Source organism: Bactrocera oleae, chromosome 5 (genome assembly GCF_042242935.1).
Source record: "Bactrocera oleae isolate idBacOlea1 chromosome 5, idBacOlea1, whole genome shotgun sequence".
Taxonomy (NCBI): domain Eukaryota; kingdom Metazoa; phylum Arthropoda; class Insecta; order Diptera; family Tephritidae; genus Bactrocera; species Bactrocera oleae.
The window spans coordinates 60,551,497-60,573,244 of NC_091539.1; the positions used below are offsets into that span (position 1 = coordinate 60,551,497).

The 21,748-nt window shown below is 32.5% G+C and overlaps 3 protein-coding genes across 12 annotated transcripts in view; 1 reads left to right on the forward strand and 2 right to left on the reverse strand.

The window, feature by feature from the left end:
- Positions 1-13,706, reverse strand: part of RhoGAP15B (RhoGAP_ARAP and RA_ARAPs domain-containing protein RhoGAP15B) — a 31,584-nt gene extending 17,878 nt beyond the window's left edge. For all 3 annotated transcript variants that reach the window (XM_014246222.3, XM_014246216.3, XM_014246209.3), the window contains exon 1: positions 12,697-13,706. The gene's annotated coding sequence lies outside the window, so the exon portion shown is untranslated. The remainder of the gene's footprint in view (positions 1-12,696) is intronic.
- Positions 13,707-15,337: 1,631 nt separating this feature from the next.
- Nprl2 (Nitrogen permease regulator-like 2) lies at positions 15,338-16,925 on the reverse strand. The gene is made up of 5 exons (XM_014245555.3): positions 16,714-16,925; positions 16,393-16,644; positions 16,210-16,330; positions 16,006-16,142; positions 15,338-15,945 (listed from the first exon to the last, which is right to left on the reverse strand). Exons 1-5 carry the CDS (start codon positions 16,822-16,824, stop codon positions 15,388-15,390), a joined length of 1,179 nt encoding a protein of 392 aa, XP_014101030.1. The 5' UTR covers positions 16,825-16,925; the 3' UTR covers positions 15,338-15,387.
- Positions 16,926-18,726: 1,801 nt separating this feature from the next.
- Positions 18,727-21,748, forward strand: part of LOC106625520 (uncharacterized) — a 58,333-nt gene continuing 55,311 nt past the window's right edge. For 2 of the 8 annotated variants that reach the window (XM_036362348.2, XM_036362350.2), the window contains exons 1-2: positions 18,728-18,919; positions 19,765-20,199. The gene's annotated coding sequence lies outside the window, so the exon portion shown is untranslated. Of the gene's footprint in view, positions 18,969-19,157; positions 19,174-19,741; positions 20,200-21,748 lie in introns of those variants that run through there. The other 6 variants (XM_036362341.2, XM_070109558.1, XM_036362343.2 and 3 more) reach the window with 6 other exon arrangements.

Consider the following 21,748-nt stretch of genomic DNA (forward strand, 5'->3'; position numbering starts at 1 on the left):
TTTTAGAAAAACAGAAAATTAAGAGTTTTTCGAAAACTAACTTTTAACAAATTTTGAGTTTTGAAAATCTCAGATCTTATGTTATATATATAAGGCCGAAAAAAACAAAAGTAACAAAATGGCGGCATTTTTACTTTAAACTTTAATCATTTTCGATTCGACATTTGAACAAATAAAAAAATTGATAAGTCATAGTATGTAGAACTAAAAAGATACGAAATATGTATGCAGAAAAAATTTGATTTGAAAATTTTTCCACTATAGGTGTCCCATAAGGTATTTCATTAGGTTGAATAAGATTTTTAGTTAATAGTACAATAAGAGAGCATCATTAGATTCTAATTGAGGTCTCATAGACATTTCAGATATCGGCCTAATTGAGTAAATTAGCAATAAATTAGTTGACCATTTATTAACTGACTTAATAAATAAAAACAGACAATTAAATAGTATTATATCAAATAACAAAACAGTCGATACTCACTAGTACAAATTATTAAGATTAGTTTTGAAGAAAAAATTTAATTAAACTTTCCTTTAAAAATATATAAAAAAATAATATATATAATAAAATAAAAAAAAATTTACCTACAAAAATTACTTGGTATTGCATAAGTTTTAAAATAAAAACTCTTGAATAAAGCCTTGAAGTATATTTCATCTGACTGCAAGCAAGAATTTAGTTTCGTGAACATTCTCGACCACCCTAACTTGATGTTCGTATTTTTAAAGTGAAGAATAACAGTCAATCTGACTCTAGCGCTTGCAATTCGAGTTCATTCGTCTTGTAAGATCAGCAACTTTTGTTTATCAACAAAACTCACGCAAAAGCGAGTAAACAAACAAATTAATATAAATGCAGACACATACATACCGACAATTATTAACTACATATACATACATACATATAGATGAGTGTAGGAACAAAAAAACAAAAATTAAACACAAGCACACTAGACTCGGTCAAATAAATTAAAAAGGGCTCAATATATTTACAAAACACAAATGCGAATTTTTGCTTTCATACATATTTACACACATGTGTGTAGATCATTGTGTGTGTATGAGTGTGCGAGTATTTCCTGCTTCATTGCAATTTTGCGCCGGGCCACTTAATTTGATGACTCGTTGAGTCGCGGCAACTCATATTTCTGCCAATTAGACCGAACGAAATCGAAATCTGCGCTTGCAAATGGACTTTTTAATGCATAATAGCGACGGGAGGGGTGCGTGATATTGACCACCCAGTTATTTTCCATTTTATGTGTTGGAATATCAAAGGAATTCTGAAAATTTGCTTATTAAAATTTGATACCAAAAATAACTAAATAATATTTTGAAGTCACATAGGCACTATAAGCTAAGAAGCGGCTTATAGTACTGCTGACGATAAGGTTATAAATACTCGCAATACGAGTAGTATCCAGCTTATGAATAACTGTAGTGAAAGCGATAAAAAAAGCAGTTCAACTATGTAAATATATATTATTCCTCTTCGCTGCAAAAAATTCACCAACTGTACAAAAATGCCGGAAATTATGTTCAGCCAAATTTTTTTATCGGCCTTAGAATATCAAGGTTGCCATGAGCTACTTATCAAATGTCTTTAAGGTTTCAAAGATCTTTAAACATGCTATGAGCGAATTACCTACACTTTACTCTGATATTTTGGCCTACATGCTTTTTTCCATCAAAATAGTGTCAGGGTTAGGCCATCAAAGCTTTAAATTCTTGAAACTCGAAACGTTCCGAATTGAAATTTCAGATTCAACTGAAATGCTGAAGGCAGTGTGAACGTGACTAGCTTGATAGTTAATAGAAAATTTAAAAAAATAGAAAAATGTATTGTCATTTGCTACGTGATTACAGCATTTTACAGTTATAGCTGCGTTAAAAGAGTATATGAAATTTTCCTACTCTGAAACGACAAAGTGGAGAGCGCAACAAAATGGGAGCAACCAATTAGCGAAGATATCAAGAAACAAGAATAAATGTTGACTGCGGTTGCAACGAAGCACAAATAAAAAAGTTTTCGAAATAAGAACTCGATTTTAAGTTTGCGTGTCAGCTATACGCTATAGTGGTACGATCTGAACCAATAATCGGAGATTGTAGCGTTGTCTTAGACAATAATCCACACCAATAGTATAATGAGAGTTTGGAAATACATATACTTGTATTGAGCAAGCCATACACTCCATCAATCTAGCCATCCTCAAATACATAGTTTTCCTAGAACATATGACGTTGAAACTCGCAAAACTTGCATGAGAAATATTTTTTAAAGAAATTTGAACATTTTGAAAAAAATTTAATTTATCTCATATTATGATTTTAATATTATGTTTTCTCTTTGTTTTTAGTAGTCTTTTCGGTCGGACATTATAATTACACCGCATATTAGCAGCGAAGTCTGAATAATAATTTTGATATGTAAGTATATACATATAGGTATATCATATCTACGATTCTATCAAAAAATATCTCACTACAATAAAAGCAAAAATACGATGGCGTTGTAAATACATATATATGTGTGTGCTCGTAATATTAGTCATATAATTACTAAATAATAAATATTCGTGTGTACTCAAGCACAACATAAATATAAATATAAATTTATATCGCGTATGTGTACATATATATATAGTATAGCAACATGATTCATGCAATTAATCGGATGGACTTCAAACTAACATCGGTGCAGCACGTTTTGGTATTTATATACCGGATACGTTTAGTACGCACTTCAGCTATTATTTTATATTTATATCCACCTGATATAGTCTACCATATTTGGAGAGGTTAGAACTAGTTTTGGGTCCTGGTCCAAGAATTTTAATGTGTCGTAATTACTTAAAATTACATTATTAATTTATTTGTTTATAGAAGCCATAATAAAGGTTCTACTTATTAAAAAACTTTTTATCAAATTAATTAAGTATATACAAATTTCCGACTTATCGTTAGTCTGTTAGTTAATCTAATTTCAAAACACGTAGCATAGCAAACTAGGTTACAACTAAGACCTTACCACTCTTACTACTGCGATATTCTTATATTCTTATACTAATTTACTTCCAGTTACAGGTATATATGTACATCTGTATATGCGCATAATCTAAATATACACATATATTTATTCGATGATTCAGTTTTATCGTGTTATCAAAGTGGTTTTCTATAGAAAAGTGTTAACAAATGCAGTGCTTCAACATCGTTAATTAATGCGTGTATAGAAAGTGATTTTTCAAAGCGTTATGAATGAAATGAATTATTTACAAACGTCATTTTAAATACAGATGCCATAACGAGAAGGAGTGCATTTTTGAGCCGGATTTTCCAGGATTATTAATTTGTAACGAAACATTGTTTATACTTTGGAGTCTTTATTAAAAGCTCGTCGGTATTATTCCCGATCCTGAGATTATTATAATCATCAAAAAAAAAAAAAAAAAAAAAAAGAACCTAAAAATAGAACATTCCTAATAAGCATACGAGGTTTGTTCAAAAAGTCAAAAAATCGCGAATTTTGTATTTCTTAAGAAAGTGTTTATTTATTCATGAATATTATCCAATGTAATCACCCTTAGAGAGAATGCACTTATGCCAGTGTTTTTTCCAATCCTCAAAGCAATTAAAAATAGTTTTTTTTTGTAAGCCATTATTAGAACTTTAACGACTATGCTTGAAATTTTTGCAAGCAAACCATTGATATGACTTGGGCGATTTATAGGCAACAGATACGACTTTTAAATACATGGCTTTGGCAAGATTGTCAAAGTTAAATCTGGTAAACTATGGAAGCTTATCTCCCATAATATAATAGTATTTGTATTTGTGTCAAGCCATTCGAATGCCAATATGCCAATATGTGAAAGAATCGATGTTTGTGATATACTTATATACTCCGAGATAGAGTGGTTTGTTCGGAATAAGTTTTTCGAAGAAATCTTATGTCATCCTCTCAATTTTTAACCGGTATAAATATTAAAACATTACTGGATGCAAACCGAATGAATTAATTATTTAGGACGCGAAAAGTTTGTCGGCCGATTTTTACCATGTAAAAAAATTTAACAACGAGTTTGCTTAATATTTTATGCTTCCAATTGAATCAGTTATTTTCTATTTCATGCATTGGAATCGCGGCTTTTACACACGGGGTTTGGGAGGTCTATTATATCCACAAGTATTTGAGTGGCATATACTGAAGGTCATAAAGTCAACGAAAATTTGTCTCATGCGTTTTCCAACTATCTCTGTTAATGACGATAACATCGAAAAAGTTAAAGAAACAGTGTTTGAAAATCTTTGTGTTAGCATATCTCTCTTATCAGAGGATTTCAACATCTCTTTTGGTTCGACTCAACACATTTTGGTTAATGCGTTGTATATGAAGCATGTCAATAACTCATACAAAAAGACATGGCGAATTCATGCAGAATTGTGACTGACTTTTTGCCCAAGCGTATATTAATATATGTAAGAATTTAAAAATATACTACAGCTTTAAATGCACTCTTCGAACAGAGTCATTGCCCTTGAATTCATGTCAATCCTACATAATCTTCAATTGACAACAAAAACGAAGAAGCAAAAAATATTTAATTAATTTTTATATGTCGCAAAGCAACCAGAAAATTAAGAAATATATAAAAGTTAATTTATGACTACGTAACTGTACAATATGTAAGCCAGATGGCTATGTTGAAATATATTTCATAACTGCTGGAACTTAAGGGAATCGGCCATAAAATAGAGAGAAATTACGCATTTGACTTCCATAAACTCATGCAATATACATACATACTCGTATGTATATTTAAAGCACTTTTTCAAACCACAAAATAATAAATGATAGCGATAGCTTGCGACACACAACGTCATAAACGAAACGAATTGTCAGACAATCTCGAAAACTTGAAGTTTGTAATTTGATTAGTTCATACTAATATATGTATGTCGTAGAAAAAAGTTACAACGCTATAAGTACTGAAGACTATGCAAAAGCTCTTTGAGGATTGGAACTGACATGGGCACAAGTGCATTTATTTGAAGAAACTGTCTTCGAAGAGATAAATTTTAAATTTTATTAAATAAATAAGTTGGTGATTAAAATTAAAATTAATTAATTAATAGATATGTACATATACATACATATATTATATGTGGAGTTTATTTTTCGACTCTTCTCATTTTATTACTTAATTTGCTTTAAATTATGGCAGCGTTTCTCTGGTGTCGCAATAAGCACAGAGATCGAAAAAGAAACTTTCTCCATGAACTTAAAATGGAAAACTTAAATTATGAGATTAAAACGCCGTTATTATGTGACGAATCACCGTATCGAAAAAGTAACAACCACGCTGACAATGTTTCATTCCATAGAAATACCAGAATATGAGTCGTGATCAAACTGAGTTGGCGAAAGGCGTCTATTAAAGATACTAAAGCAAACACTTAAAATTAATTTTTTAAGCAATTGAAATGAAATAGGAAGAAGAAGATCGCAGGTTGATTAAATACTGATGTGCTGTTCTATGTTTATTTCAACTCTCACTTTTATACTCTCAGTGTAATCGAGCCAGTTGTCAAACACGGCTGTTAATACTCACAGTAAACATTGATGGATGTATAATCATAAATTTATAAATATATATATGCTTATCTAAAATTTTCATGTTACTACAATATATCCACACCTTTAAAGGTGTGTATAGGTGATCATAAAAATTATCTCGAGGCTAGCGTATTTTCAGCAACAGCTCTGAGTGAAGCTCATGTGAATTACTCGCATGTATGAGCGGCTTGCAATCGAAAACGTGTTCGGTAGCTAAACCTGTATTTGCAAATATATTGTATGTTTGTAAATATATACATATGTGCATGCATATTTCCGATCTGTGTTAAGGCTGCGGATATCAGAGGAAGGAGGTATCTAGGTTACATAATTGTAATAAGATTTCATAATATTACAATACATATATTATATGTATCGTCATTATTTCTCTAATTCGGATTTGGTTTTGTGTGAAATTGTAGATGAAATATGAAAGAGTGACTTTTTTTTTCATATGAAATTCTCCTCGCTCAATAGTATTCGGAAAATTGTCCCTTTGATTTGATATTCTCAATGACAGAATAATATTTTATAAAAAAAGAAAATATTTTTTCTTAATAATTATGAATTTTTAACGATATATTTTCCTTAATAACTAACGTTTTTTTGAAGATATATTTCCTCTATAATCTACTTATTTTTCGAGTTTCACCAAATTTCGACAAGAGAAAAAAAATGTGTGCAAGTTAGAAATAAAAAACTCAAAAACTGGGTTATTTGTATTATTCACATAAATTTTTAACCCTCAAAGATTCAATCACGCACCTTCTCTTCCTCTTCCCGACCTCAGATCGCTCGTAAATTATTTTTTCTTCGCATTATGATTTTTATACCCTGAACAGAGTATATTAAGTTTGCCACGAAGTTTGCAACACCCAGAAGGAAACGTCTGATACCCTATAAAATGTATACATACATGATCAGCATGATTAGCTGAGTTGATTAGCCATATCCGTCTGTCTGTCTATCCGTCTGTCTGTATACATACAAACTAGTCCCTCAGTATTTAAGCTATCGATCTGAAATTTTTCATCTGCTTGTATGGAAAATTCTCTCATTTGACGAGGTGTCTTATTTGGCATGGAATATTATTGACAGCAATAATCCTATCTCCGAAGAAATTGTATTGATCGGCTGACTATAGCATATAGCTGCCATACTTATTGAACGATCGGAATCATATTTTTTTGGAAAGAGCCTTTGTATTTGTGAAGGGATTATAGCTTCGGTGTAGCCAAAGTTAACGTATTTTTTTTATTTAAATAATAATTTATCCTCCATTAACAAATTTTTATACTCTCGCAACCTGTTGCTACAGAGTATAATAGTTTTGTTCACCTAACGGTTGTTTGTATCACCTAAAACTATTTATGAAACTTGGTAGACATGTTTCTTGGTACCGTGAGACGGTTGGTATTGGAGATGGGCGTAATCGGACCACTGCCACGCCCACAAAACGCCATTAAAAATAACTTGCCATAACTAAGCTCCGCAATAAGATACAAGACTGTTATTTGGTACACAGGATCACATTAAGGAGGGGCATCTGCAGTTAAAACTTTTTTTTAAAAAGTGGGCGTGGTCCCGCCTCTAATAGGTTTAATGTGCATATATCCTAAACCGCTAATGCTATAATAACCAAATTCACTAGAAGCAAATTTTTTTAGCACTTCTATTGACGGTGTGAAAATAGTTGAAATCGGGTGGCAACACCGCCTACTCCCCATATAACGGTACTGTTAAAAACTACTAAAAGCGCGATAAATCAAGCACTAAACACGCCAGAGACATTAAATTTTATCTCTGAGATGGTATAAGATGACTTTATAGGAACCGCGTTCAAAATTAGACAGTGGGCGTGGCACAGCCCACTTTTAGGTGAAAGCCCATATCTTGAGATCAGCTCAACCGATTTTAACCAAATTCGGTGCATAACGTTCTTTTTATGTTTCTATGTCATAGTGCGAAAATGGGCGAAATCGGACTACAACCACGCCTACTTCCCATGTAACACCATTTTCAATTCCATCTGATTCTTTCACTTTCCACTATGCAAATCAGGTAACAATGATTATATCGGGGTAAAACTTTGCGTGAATAATGCAATTAAAGTATGCCACCTTGCAGCCAAAAATTCTCTAAATCGAACCAAAGCTGTTCAAACCCCTAAGTACTAAATATGTGGACCCCAGTGCCTATAGTTGACCTTCTACCGAAAATATCAGTCAATCCACAAAGAAATCTCAAACGAGTATACCATTTGACCTTGCGAGAGTATAAAATGTTCGGTTACATCCGAACTTAGCCCTTCCTTACTTGTTTAATTTAGTTTTTTTTAAAAAAAAGTTCACTAAAGCTTTTAAAATTCATAAATTTGGTTTGAACATGAATATCACTTATCTTTAAATAGAGAAAAAGTAATTTTCTAAATTGTTTTCTTTGGCTTACTCATAGTACATTTTCCTTAAGCCCTAAAGCTTAGCTTTCTACTCTTTGACACAAACGTGTTAACAATTATCGCAATTATAGCAAATTATCTATTACATACATAGATGGCAACCACACTTTTCATTGTGATTTACAAATAACTAATAGACAAACAATTAATTCACAGATTTTTCTAAACATTTCGAACCCGAGCTTAATATCAGCGACAAGCTACAATAATAATCAATCACTTTCTACATATTGTATATTTGAAATACGTTAAAAAACGCAAAAATAAAAAAATTAGAAAGAAAAACAAAAATATTTCAAAAATGTCTTTAAAAGTGTGTGTTGTTTTTGTAAGTCAACAAAATTATGAAAGTTGTTGTAATGCTTAGGTCTCAAGCGGCGAATGCGCACAGGTGTCTTGCTGAACAACAAACTTGTCCATTTTTAAAATAAATAATTTATGTACTATATAATTTAGGTAATAAAAGTATGTATGTATTTGTGGAAAATGTCACATATGTGTACTGATAAGTAGTGCCTAACAAATTAATGAATGAGTGGCCGCCATGAAATTTCGTACAAAAATAAGAAAGAATTAAACAATAAATAAAAATATATAAGGCTTTTAAACAATTGCACTAGTGGAGCTAATAATAAGCAGCAACCACAGTAATGAGTAGCGCAGAAACCGCACGCATTTAGTATTCTGTGACATTCATTCCGCCCGACTTCACTTCCCCTAAGAAAGTACTCAGTATGAATAAAACCAAAAACAGGCGCGCGATAAAAAATATTTTTACACTTTGATAAGTGTTCATAAAAATACATGTGTGTTAATATTATATATACATATCTGTATGTATTTTTACTAGTGATATACCGTAAGCAAGCATATTCACTTAAATATACATATGTATGTACAATTATAGCGTTACAGGCTATATAATGCAGGCCTACATATATTGGTTTACTGATAGTAAATTTACTCGTCTTATTTTTTGCTATTTTTCTTGACACATTTTTCGCTGCATTTTATCTGCAATCACACACTGTCTTGTCGCTGCTGTCATGAGCCGTTGTCTGCTTGCTTTTGCATATGTACATATGTATGTATGTTTGTGTATGCGTGGAAGTCTGTATCACTAGGAGTGTTTATTAATTGTTGTACATATGTATGTGTATAAATATGTATGTACAATTGTGTACATAAATGGAAGTGAGCGGAATAGGCGTGTGCGCACAAAAGCGCCTCACTGCCTCACTGTCTCACTGCTCTGCTGGCCTTTGCTGCTTCGTTGGAGTTGCGGCGACTGCATTTGTGTTTGTGCATTGAGACAATGCAATTGAGCCGCTGAAAAATGTTAGTTATATGAAAACTTTTCAAAATTGAATTTCTTAATAATTTGGCTATCTTAATTGTTGCTTTTGCGCTTAAAGCCGTGCTGCATCCATTGATTTGTTTAAAAAAAACTTTTTATTATATTAGTTCAAATACTACTGTTTGTGAATGCCAGAGTTGCAAATAATGCATTAAAAAAATATTTGAAGATTTGAATTAAAATTTTGTTTTTAATATTTTAATTCCAAATACGGGAGTAAAAAGTAAACAAAAAAATTTTAATCCCGCATCCCAGATTAAAAAAAAAGAAAAAAATATTTTAACGGATTAAAAAATAAATGAATTTGACTGGATTTGAAATTTATTTTTATATTTTAATCCCAACCAAATAAAAAAGAAATTTTTAATCTCAAGCACATAATTAGGAATTTAAAAAATAATTTGTTTTAGAATTAACAATTTTAGGGTTCATTCTCAAACATTAGGGACTAAAAAATTAAAATTTAATGTTTAATCCCGAATATTTTGGATTAAAAAATCAAATATTTATTTTCAATTCCAAACATCTTGCAATTTTTGAGGTAAAAAATATGTAACCCTGGTCAATGGTGAAATTTTTTTAAAAATTACGTATATGCAATTATATAAAAAGGAGTAATACTTTTATTAAAATATATATTATGTCAATTCAGCTATAGTTATATAAAAAATACGATTCGAAAAGTTGTTATGCTTACTCGTAGTCTAAAGCAAGGTTTTCCTAAAAAATTGGAGCGAAAAAATTATCGAATTTTATTTCGGAATACAAAAATTGAATTCTTTCAAATTTAAAATTTCATTAAATTAGAAACAAAAGTTTCCAATAAAACACTTATAATCCACAAATTTTCTCCTAACCTAAATTATTTCATTTATTTACCTTTTAGGCATATGTACTTATAATAAATTTCGTGGAATTCAAAAAAAAAAATTTTATCTTGTCGTGGACGTCAATAATGATACATTTGAACCCCTTCTAATACTAAAAAAGCAATTTTTTGGTTTTCCATTTTATACATCGCTTTATAAAATACTTATGACGTTTATTATGACGATTTCATCACTAATTTTCTTAATCGATTTTATTTTACAAGAGAACCCTCAAAATATCACATCACATTTCCGCTCACCACTAATACAAGCAAGTAACTGCTTAAAACGAAATAAACGGAAAAAATCCAAAAATAGTTAATATTGTTTAAAGCTAATATACTTTTCGTAGTACCAGCACAATAGTTCTTTATATAAGAAACTCTTCGTTTTTCGTTCGTCAATTTGCTGATAAGACAGTGCTTGAGTACAATAATCGATTCATAAAGTATTTCTTTACAATTTGATGAGTATTCACTTGTTAGATATAAATATGTATTTACGTTTATATTACATACAATACAATTTTCTTATCTTAGTAGTTATAAAAAGATAATAGATTTCGCCAACGCAGTTTTTACTTGCAATACAAAAAATTTTAAACTAGATTTTATAAAAGGGCCTCATGCGTATCAGCAATTAATGTACAAAAATTAAAAAAAAAAATTATATAAGAAAATGTATGCGATATTAGCATACCATTTCAAATAGGCAGAAAATTTCAATGCTTATACTTTAAAAACTTTCAAACACCGTTTCAAATTTTTTGTTTTGATATCCATTAAAAATAACTCAATCTCCAAAAGATTTTCAATAAATCAGTTTTTGTTTTGTTTAAAGTATAATTTATGATCCTATAAACATTATAAAATGTATTTAATTAAAAGAATGGTGAAAATTATTTTACGCTTTACAATTCGCTGTAGCTTCGAAACATTCGGTTTATGTGTATATAACCACTCTCTTTGCAAATAATTTAATTCTAATTTTTTCGGTTTAAATTTAAAAAAAAAATGTAAAAGAGAGTAAATTGAAAAAAATTAAATATTATTATATCGAACGTACACATATTTGAAATTATTTTCCGGAAATCCGAAGTGGATCCAGCAAATAGTTTCGCGATATGAGCGTATTTGAAAGATTTTTTAACTTAATGTAAGCGGCTCACAAAACTTTAGGCGTGTTTTTCTCGACACGCTGTTTTTATAGTCTGCGAGGAAAATTTCTCCAAACAGTCCAGCCTGATCGATTTGATATTTTCATATAGGTAGATATGTATATTTGTCAGGTAATGATCGAAGGAATAACATTTTTTACCATAATATCAATTTTTTAAATCACTCTGTGGTGTAAATGAAAAAAAACCAATTTTTTTTTGGGAAGCCGCCATTTTTTCACTTTTCATACTTTGATCATGACCTGTATTCATCTATTGTTATAAAAATTATTATTATTTTTTTCTTTTAAAATTTGAAAAAAATTTGAGAAAATTTTGCTCATCGCTAGGCACCTTTTTTCGAAAGTCTTACAGGAGATCGGCTACGGCCGATTATTAAAGTACATTTAATTCTGTAAAAGTGCAATATATTTTTTTATTTATTAAATAAAATGCCTCTTGAAGAAAAATTCATAAAACATGCATTTACTATGCCTTAAAGCGTATTTCTTTTACTAACAATTCTTACATACATATGTACATATAAATAGTAGTATATGTAAATGAAGATGCAGTTTTTTATTTTGTTTTAGATCTGAATTCAATAAGAAATATTTTTATACACTTGAGTATATTTTTGATAAAGCCTGGACTTAATAATTGCAATATTTACCTTGCTACCAGAAAATTTTCATAGTTAGGTCTTCTTAGATATTTCAAGTCATCTCATATTTTCTCAACTAATATTTATTTCTGAGCGTATTATTGTTGAACATGCATACAACTGCGTGTAAATATGTACTTAAATATGTATGTGTGTAAGTATGCTTGCATGTTGGTGTATTTGTGTGCTTGCGCTTTGTGTTTACTTTTGAACAAGTCGCCAGACTACTCAAAACGATTACTAAAACTCGAGTTGTACAGGTACAAACATACACACACCCAAGCAGGGAAGCTTACATACATATGTATGTATATAGAGAGATAGGCTTAAGCGCGAATAGCAAACAAAAAGCATGCAATTCAGCCATCTAATGCTGCAACAATTATTTAAGGTGCACCCACACTCCCAGCCCCTGCCCCTGGCTGGGCGCTTGCAAACGGCGCGTTCTTGTCACGAGTGCTAACTAGCTTTTAATGTAGGTATTTATGTTTGCTTGCATATACATAGGTACATACATAGCACATATGCGTGTGTATAACTGCGCTTTGTGGCATAAATAAATGTTTTACCTTTTCAAATCTCCATCCACTTTTCTCCTTCAATTATTTCTGCAGCTTCTTCCACAGCGAAATGAGTGTTAATTGCTGAACTTTCAAGCAATAACAATTTTAGTGTTGTTTTTATTGTTGTTGTTGATTAACGCACATCCAGCTATTCGCATACTTTCGTTAATTGCAAAAAGACTGTCCGTCCGCGCTATGTCGTGGCTATTTTTTCGCTTTTGCCAAAAGAAATTTCACCCTTCGTTTATTGCTTAAAATGGCTGCAACACATATCACAAACTACTGTTATGCACACACGTGTGTATATTTTCGCATTTTAAATTATTTAACAACAACAACTACGGTCAACTCGCTGCTTCGCTTGCAAAATTATTATAGTTGGTGTGTTGTTGTCGCCTGTAAACTGTGTCGTCGGTGTTTGTTTTTGTTGTTAACATTTAGTTTTATCTTTATTTTTAATATTATATATATTTTATTTATAAACACTTCTTGTTTTTATTTTATTATCACTTTTCTCTGCTGCGATTCGCAGCGTTTGTATTGCTCACAGATGATTCATGCCGCAACGGCGCACAGATACACAAACACACACGCACATACAGCTGCGAAATCCGCTCCAAAGGCACTCACACAACTACACACACATATTTTGTATCGGCTGTCTTTGCGATTTATCAACAAAACACCAACAACAACATATACTCGTATATGTGTCTGTATCTGCTTTAGCTATGTGGTTGGCTTGTGTGCGTGCGCCGACGATCGTTTTGTAGCTGAGAAATACAAAAGCAAAGCGTATCCATCAAATACAAATCATATAATGCATTTCTAATTCACTACTTTCAGAAGTTCACTTCACTTCTTGTTGGTTTTCAATTTCCGAAACAATTTATATGCACATGCATTTGTTGTTTTTACAAACAGGTATGTATGTAGATACAAATTTTGTTGTCCTCTAAAGCCGGCACAAATTTTTCCGCGACCGAATCACACGTACCTCACGATCTGCCACCACAAATATGTTTACTAGCAGACAATTCCAATCGCAAGCGTTTTCTATGTGAATCGCCATACAATTCACTCAAGTGGCAGTGTTGCTTCTTTGAGTCTCAGAGTGAAGATTTGCACTCAAAGCGGGAAATTTTGATGAGTGCGCTTGGATTAAAAGTATAATAAACTAACATCAAAAAATGTCTAGGAAGGCAGTTTGAAATAAAAATAAAGATATATGCATTGTTAGTCAAGCTAGCCCCTATATGAAGAATCGAGAGAAGATATAGTCTGATTTTATAAATTTTCGGTACCAAAACATATAATATTAAACTGGATGAAACATTCTCACTGACCGGATTAATTTGAAGTGGAAGGATGAAAATATTTAGTATATATGGTCTAGGGGAAAGTTTGAACCGATAATAATCCAACCAATTATTTTTAAAATTATAAATTGTCGTTGTTTTTTTATTATTGTAGCAGCTACTCAAATATTTACTATTTAGTAGAAAGATATTAAGTGTCTTCTTTAGAGGTACCGAAAAACATCTGTTTTGACGGGGTTGGATCATAGGCTAGGTTAGGTGAAGTAAAAAGGCTGATATTCGTAAGTCCATGAATAATCCTGCATGGATAGCTAGAAACGCCTGCCGGTTGTAATGCCCAGAATTTCTAGGTATGCATCAAAAAACGCCTGACCCTGCCACGAATTTTCTGAGGCAGCTAATAACAATTCCAGCCAATCCGCTGGTTTCGTTAAAAGTATGGCAACCGAGATGCTTCAACTTTAGTCTGGAGAAAGTTGGACAATGGAGGAGAAAGGAGTTTCTACCTCATCTTCCTCATCGCAACTTAGACAAAATGTATCCTCAAAAATTGTTAACCTCGCCGCGTGAGAGTCAATGGGACAGTGCCCAGTTAGGACACCTATCATTCATTGGACCTTTTACGTTTCACTTTGACCCAGAAAGCCTGTGCAACCCCACAAGCAGTTTAAAGCAAGAGTTGATTCAACCTTCCCCCTGAGTTCCGGTCCATCCGTGAAAAAGCTCACATATTCATCGGAGATATGTGCGAAGATGCCACCAAGAGTAGGCACCACGATGCAGCGGTCCAAGTTATCAGGGATACAGTCGAAGAAAGAGAGCCGTTTGCTTGACAGTCGGGTCTAAGTAACCAGAACGCGCCCGGACTGTCAACTCGGCACCATTCCTCAAAATTACTGCAGGAATACTACTACAACAACACTACAAGGATTTCGGAATGTTTCTCTCGAGGAGCCTTAATGTGTCCGATTTTTCTGAGTCTTTTTGGACCACAAGGGGCGCGGTTTTGGATGACTGGATTGAAGTAAGCATCCAAACTGATGATTTTTGACATGGGTGCATTTCACAAATTTAATAAACTGAAGTCAGGCCTGGAGAAATTCGACTTCGAAAACTTGAGCAAAACTCTTGATTGAGGTAATTTGATGGATCCGTTTATTTTGTTTCTTTGTTATTTCACTTTTCTATTCCATTTATCTTCCATATGGGAAGATAGTTACTTCATATGAGAGGAATCCATTTTAGAATAACAGAAAATGGAAAAAAGATGCAACCTGTTGGGAGTGCCCACAAACCAAAGAAAGAGTCGATTTAGTACAAATGTGTAATAGTTTTTAATGAAATGTTATTATTAACAAAATCCAAAACTTTCAGTCATTCATTTCCATATCACCGTCACATTAGTATCCTTATCGATGTCTCTTTCAATATCCAACGGCGATAGACCGGTCTTACAGCAAATCTCATCAAAACTAGACAGCCCTGTATACATTTTTTGTCTGCCGGAGGGCACAGAACCAGTAAAAACGGGATATTTGTGAATGCAACGTATGAATTTGTGTTGTAAACCGAATATAACCAATTTTCTCTCATCAATATTGTAATTTTGTGGACATAAACGCTGGCAAATGGCGCGTAGTGTCACACCGTGTGTCATGGAAGCGTAAAATTGGAAGACTTTCTGTATAGATGGATGAGTTTTTTCGGAATTTAGGGCGACATATTTGCGGCAAGCTTGACTTAATGACGGTATTTTGATTAAGCTCTTCAAATGTTGTGTGCACATGTACACGTTGCTATATTTAAGTATGGGCAGTAGATGTACGACACCATAGTAGGCTAAATTTTGTATGCACGACTTTACCAGATTGGTTTCGACATCAGCTTCGGCAGCAATACGCGCAATATGATTAATGCCATTTATATATGGGAATATCTAGAATTATATAAGCAGGTATAGTAAATATATTTTGGAATAAAATTTTTTGCAAATTACCTGTTGAGTAGTCAAATCCCACTTGTCTAATGGTGTATTTTTGAAATCGACTAGCAGTAAAGGCACCATATGATCTTTAACTACAGGTGGATCAGGTTTGTGTATAACAATTTTTAAGTAAATAGTAGTGTCGCCCTCTATGTGAATGAAACATAAATATGAAGCCGATTTCAAAGATGTAAAGACATTAACTCTATTACTAACCCACAATAGTAGTAACTTTTTTCTCATTCAAATCTTTTATCACTGTTTCAAAGATTTTTTGTAGTTTCAACTTATGGTCGCCTTCTTTCGATAGGAAACATGATTCCTCTTCCATCATTATCTGGGACAGAATATAAAACATTATTCTATGTCAAATGCTGAATTAAGATTTTTATACTTTACCAAATACTCCGACAATTTCTTAACCACTGGCTCGTACTGTACCGAACGCGCCCAGGAATCGCAAACAAAGCATAAATTAAACAGAAATGCATTACGTGCATACTTCTGTTGATTCTCAATGCCTACTGGATACCCCACGACTTTTATATCTAAGGCATTCACTGTCAGTATGCAACGTTGTAGATGCGGCTTGGGGATAATATATACATTTATGGCATCAAATACTTCCTTGCTCACATAATCAGCGGGTACCTGAGATTAACAAAGGAACATATGGAATATATATTTTGTAGTAAATTAAATCTCCAATTGGAAACCCACCTGACAGCTGATTTTGCAGCCAGCAGTCGCATGGAACTCACTGAGGAAAATACAGCGTATTTGGCCTTCACGGCCACTGTCTTCATAATAGTCATTAGTGCTAACTTGCATTTTTACGGCAATTTCAAGTATGTTGCATTATTTTTCGAAATAGTTGATAACGAGATGCACCACTTAACTTTTGTTTTATATGTTTGTTTACGAATTGCATTTGACGTTAGATAACCATATGATCAGTGCTGCCAAGTTCTTAGGCGCATAGAGTGGCCAGAGAACGTATATCATATATATTTTACGTTCTCTGGAGTGGCCTTGTATTAATTATTACACGTTTCCACAATTGGTAAATCCCGACTTGTGAAAACTAGTAAAATTTTAATTTTACGGTATTGAAGTATTTCTTCTCCAAATTCTATTACTTTGGACACTCAACCAAACTTTTTTTAAATAACTCACTTGCTCCAATAAGCATTCAAGTTCAGAACTTACATAACTGAAATTTATTTAAACAAATTACAATTTTTAATGGATTTTTATTTCCAGTTACTTGAACTATGTCATCTATATATATACAAAACAAGGTGTTTCGATACTTCTTAATTCAAATGAAGGAAATCTGGCCTCAGTGTGTTTTGCAGAATAGATCATAGAATATTCTTCTCAAATTGAATCTTAATAAATTTCCAAGCCCAATGTTACCTAGGGAGGAAATATTTCTTAAAATACCAGGAATGTTGAGAGGTTTGTTTCGTTTCTATGAGAGAACTCTGTATGATTAAATGCATATATTTTATAGTTAGACCTAATCTTCAAACGACACTCTCATTAATTTCTCTACTCTCCGACATTTGCTTTAAGATAGAGTGTTTTCAGAGTTTAAGGATAATGAATTCAGAGTCTAAGGCAAGCAGTTATGTACAAAAACATCCAAAAATACACAAAATGAGCCAAGTTGAAAGAGATAATTACCATTCCAATTTTATCAAAGGGTATTGGGGTGTGCAAAAACTTTGTTCAAAGTGTGGGTACAGTGTCTCAAATCGCAAACAACTATGGGAAAATACTTTATACCTGAAGCTCCCGCACCCACCGTATATATAGTAGTCAGGAATAAATTTAGCGACTTGTAATCTGATGTCCACTTTGAAGCAAAAGGCATTCATGAAAACTATATAATCGTTATTTCGGTCTAAAAAACAGCTATAATAATTAATCAAATCGATAATAATGAGTTTGAAGGGCAAAAGTAAATTTTTGTTATCTTTTTTAAGTAAAACTGTGTGAACAATGACTTATGACTGTAAAAACAAAAATTGTAGTTTAACAAAATGGCAGACTTTGAAAAGAATATCGAATTTGGATAAAAAATGAGGGGGTTTTGGTCCCGCAAAAACTATATTTGTCATACAATCAGCCAGAAAGTCAATGTGTAAAGAAAATTGTTAAAAATAAGCAAAAAAAAAATTAAAGCGATCGGATAAGTTGTTTTCGAATTACAACTGCAATTATTTGTTTAAAGTTAAACTGATTGAGTTATTTAAACTAAGCAGCTACTCTTGGGCTGTTACTCAAAAAATGCTTATAATATTCATTTGAAACTGTGGTGTGTTGATTAAAAGTATAGACCATGGAAAAAAATTATTTTTCGAAATTCCAAACTATGTGCGCCCCTTAAATAAAAGAATTATGAAATTTAAAGTCTGCCGATTATATATCATAGCAAATGCTAGCAATAAAACATTTCAATTTGTGGGTCCTATATAATTTCATTTTAATATTAATATAAATACACTTTTATATAATTATCTCTCGAAAACTTCCTCGACTTATTGAACCAAACGAAATCATTACTTTCATACTGCTCTTATTGGCTTAGATGCCGGTCAATTTTTTCTTATAAATTGGCAACACTACCCTACGTGGCATTGCCAGATGCCATTTCCGCAATTCCCAACTTACAAAAATCAATGAAAAGAGTGAATGCGCACTGAAAATGTACTCAAACACGAAGAGCTGCCAAGCACCAGCCAGCCATTCATTAAACAGCGCGTATTGAAGTCGGTCGTTCGAACGCGGATATGCATTTGTGTCCGATTAGCTACGAGTGAACGGAAGTGGAAAAGCGCGCGCATACAAACATAAACATTCGGCTAAATGCACGAAGTAACAACAATAACAAAAACACCTGTGCCCAGTAAAATTCAGTGTATGTACATAAGGAAGCGAGCGAAGTTTGTAGAAAAATACAAATTTGTGTAATTATTTTAAATAATAGTAAATTTTAAAAGATTAAAGAGTAGAGGAAAAATTTATAAAATTGATTGAATAAAATCCATAATAGCAGTTTAATGACCATTAGGGGTTGTAAAAAAACCAGGCAAGACAACACAAAGGCAGAAACGGCACCAGCTATCAGCTGCAGCCATAGCAATCAATGCTACAAAAAACAACAAACATAAAGTCAGTGACGTTTGCAAGTGACACAGAGCCTTCAGTTGCCATAATTGACGACCTTAAGTACCTGTGCATGGCTGGCCCTGAGTCGTTGCAAATCTTATGTAGAAATGTGTTTGTGGGTGTGTGTGTAAAAGCGCTTGATATCTGCAATTGACATTCGATGTCAAAGGCAAATTGCACTTGTTCTTATTATTATTATTGAACAGCTTGTTGTGTTCGTTGTTGTTGTGGCTGTTTGCCATTCATAAGCGTCAACTGTTGTCGGTCTGTATTTTTAATGGAAAACAGGTGTAATTGCGAAGTCTTTGTGCTTTGTGGTCGAGTCGCTTTACGGTATTCAAGGATACGGTTACACTTGATAACACACACCCACACACGCAAGTGCAGCAGGGTGGTTTTATATTTGTGATTTCTGCCTCATGAGCGCTGCAAGTCAAGCAGTACAAATCAATTTGTGCAGCAAAAACAAAAGCATTTGCATTGCGCCTGCAAAAATCAATAAAACCAAGCTATAAATATACATAAATTAAATAAATAAATAATAAAAGTAAAATGTTGGTATTGATGACAGTGTTTCTATGTGTGTGTTTGTAGTGTACTTTCAAGGCGTACTCAGTCTCGAAAAGGCGGTGTCTTTCGGAAGCAAAGAAAGTGAAAAGCTCACGTGAAAAAGAGCAGTAAATATATGTACAAGTGTCACATACATATGTACATACATATAAGTGCGTTTGTGTGTAAAATGTTTGTAGGATAATACAACGAATATATACATACATACATACAAGCTTCTCAAACAAATAAACTTACAAGTGTGTTGCAAGTTTATATTGCTGGTTCGTTGTACGTTCGAAAAAAAGTGAATCTTATGCCCGAAATTGTAAGCGCTTAGCAACGAAGGCTAACTACTTTACAGCTGCTTTACTGGAAAGCTTTCGGCAGCGCCTAGGCAAACGGATTATATTCCAGCAGCGAGGATGTTTGCCATGTACACCAAGTTTTGAGAGCCAAGCCCAAAAATAAAATAGCACAGTAAGTATCTACATTGTAAATAACCGTGTTGTTGCGAAAATGTTATTTTGTATGTCTGTATATTGTGGAAATTACTTCATTTTACGGCTGCTCTATTTATTAACCATGCCGCGCACCAAATAGCTAACGCTAATCTGCACATTTTCAACACTTTTCTCTTTTCATTTGTTTGCCGCTATAACGCCCTATTTTACCCTTGTATAGTGTTGTTGCGCTTTTTAGCTGCTTTTAAAATTAATTGATGCTTAATAAATTAATAATGATAAATATACCATAGTTTCTATCCTTTCTTATACCCTATACAGTTTTTGAGATATCGATCTGAAATTTTGCACACGTATTTTTCTCCCCAAAAAACTACCTATTTTTCGGAATCGTTGATATCGGATCATTAAAACATATACCTGCCATAACAACACCAACAAAACCAAGTTCTTGTATGGAAAACTTTTCTATATGTGTAGGGTATTATTGCTGCGGTGCAACCGAAGTTAACGCCTTTTATTGCTTTTACCTTTTTTTTTCTACAAATTATAATGTGATTAACGATTTTTACATTTTGCTCGCATATTTGCCCATTCAGTAGCTGTGATAGTGCTTCATGCAGAAATATGCGCATAACTATGTACGTGTGTGTGTATGTACGTTGTGTGAGACTTTGGCATTATAAACAATGTTGTTGAATACATAATTATGCGCGTAGAAACATACATTAATGCTGTGAATTAATATGTGGTATGCTGTTATGTGTGTATATTGACTACGTTTTTCTTATTAACAACATAACTGCGAGCATAACAAACGAAAGAAAAATATGAAAAAAATGCAAAGTGGCAGTTCCGTGCGGGGCACCGATGTTGGAAAACTATTTATTACAGTTTTATAAATTTTTTTTTTGTTATTTTTCTGGCGTGATCTATATTTAAGCATATTTGTTGTTAGCAATTTGAGCGGCAAAAGTATTTAGACGCTGGCAATCCGCTTCCTATTTCCGCTTTATGCGCCATATATGTATGTAACTATATATTGAAAATTATTAACTGTATAAGCTTAAATCTATTCCTTAGCGTAGTTGTAACCCAGTTTGGCTTAAAATGTTGCTAAATTTCAGCAAAAGTTTCCAGAAAAGCAATTTTAAGTTTCAAAATAATATCATATCTATAATAAGATTAGTCTATTAGATCGATATTAAACGTAAGAAACTTTTCATCAATTAATTTCACTGCAATAAAACTTAACTAAAGCTTTAAAACCAGTTCGCTTTTTATCCCGCATACAAATTTTTAGAAAATACGTAATTTCCATTAACCACAGCTGACTCAAAATAATGAGCAAGATTTATATTCTTAAGAAATCTTAAATAACGCACTTCTATTAATGAACTCATCACATGAGTAATTGCAAAAATATTTGTTGCTATATACTTGTACAATTTTTTCTATCAATCACTGCTGTTAGTACTAAACAAAAAAAAAATGCTTATAATTAAAATTAAAAAAAGAAATTTGAAAAAATTATGTAAACATTTCTAACATATCTTTATAGCTGT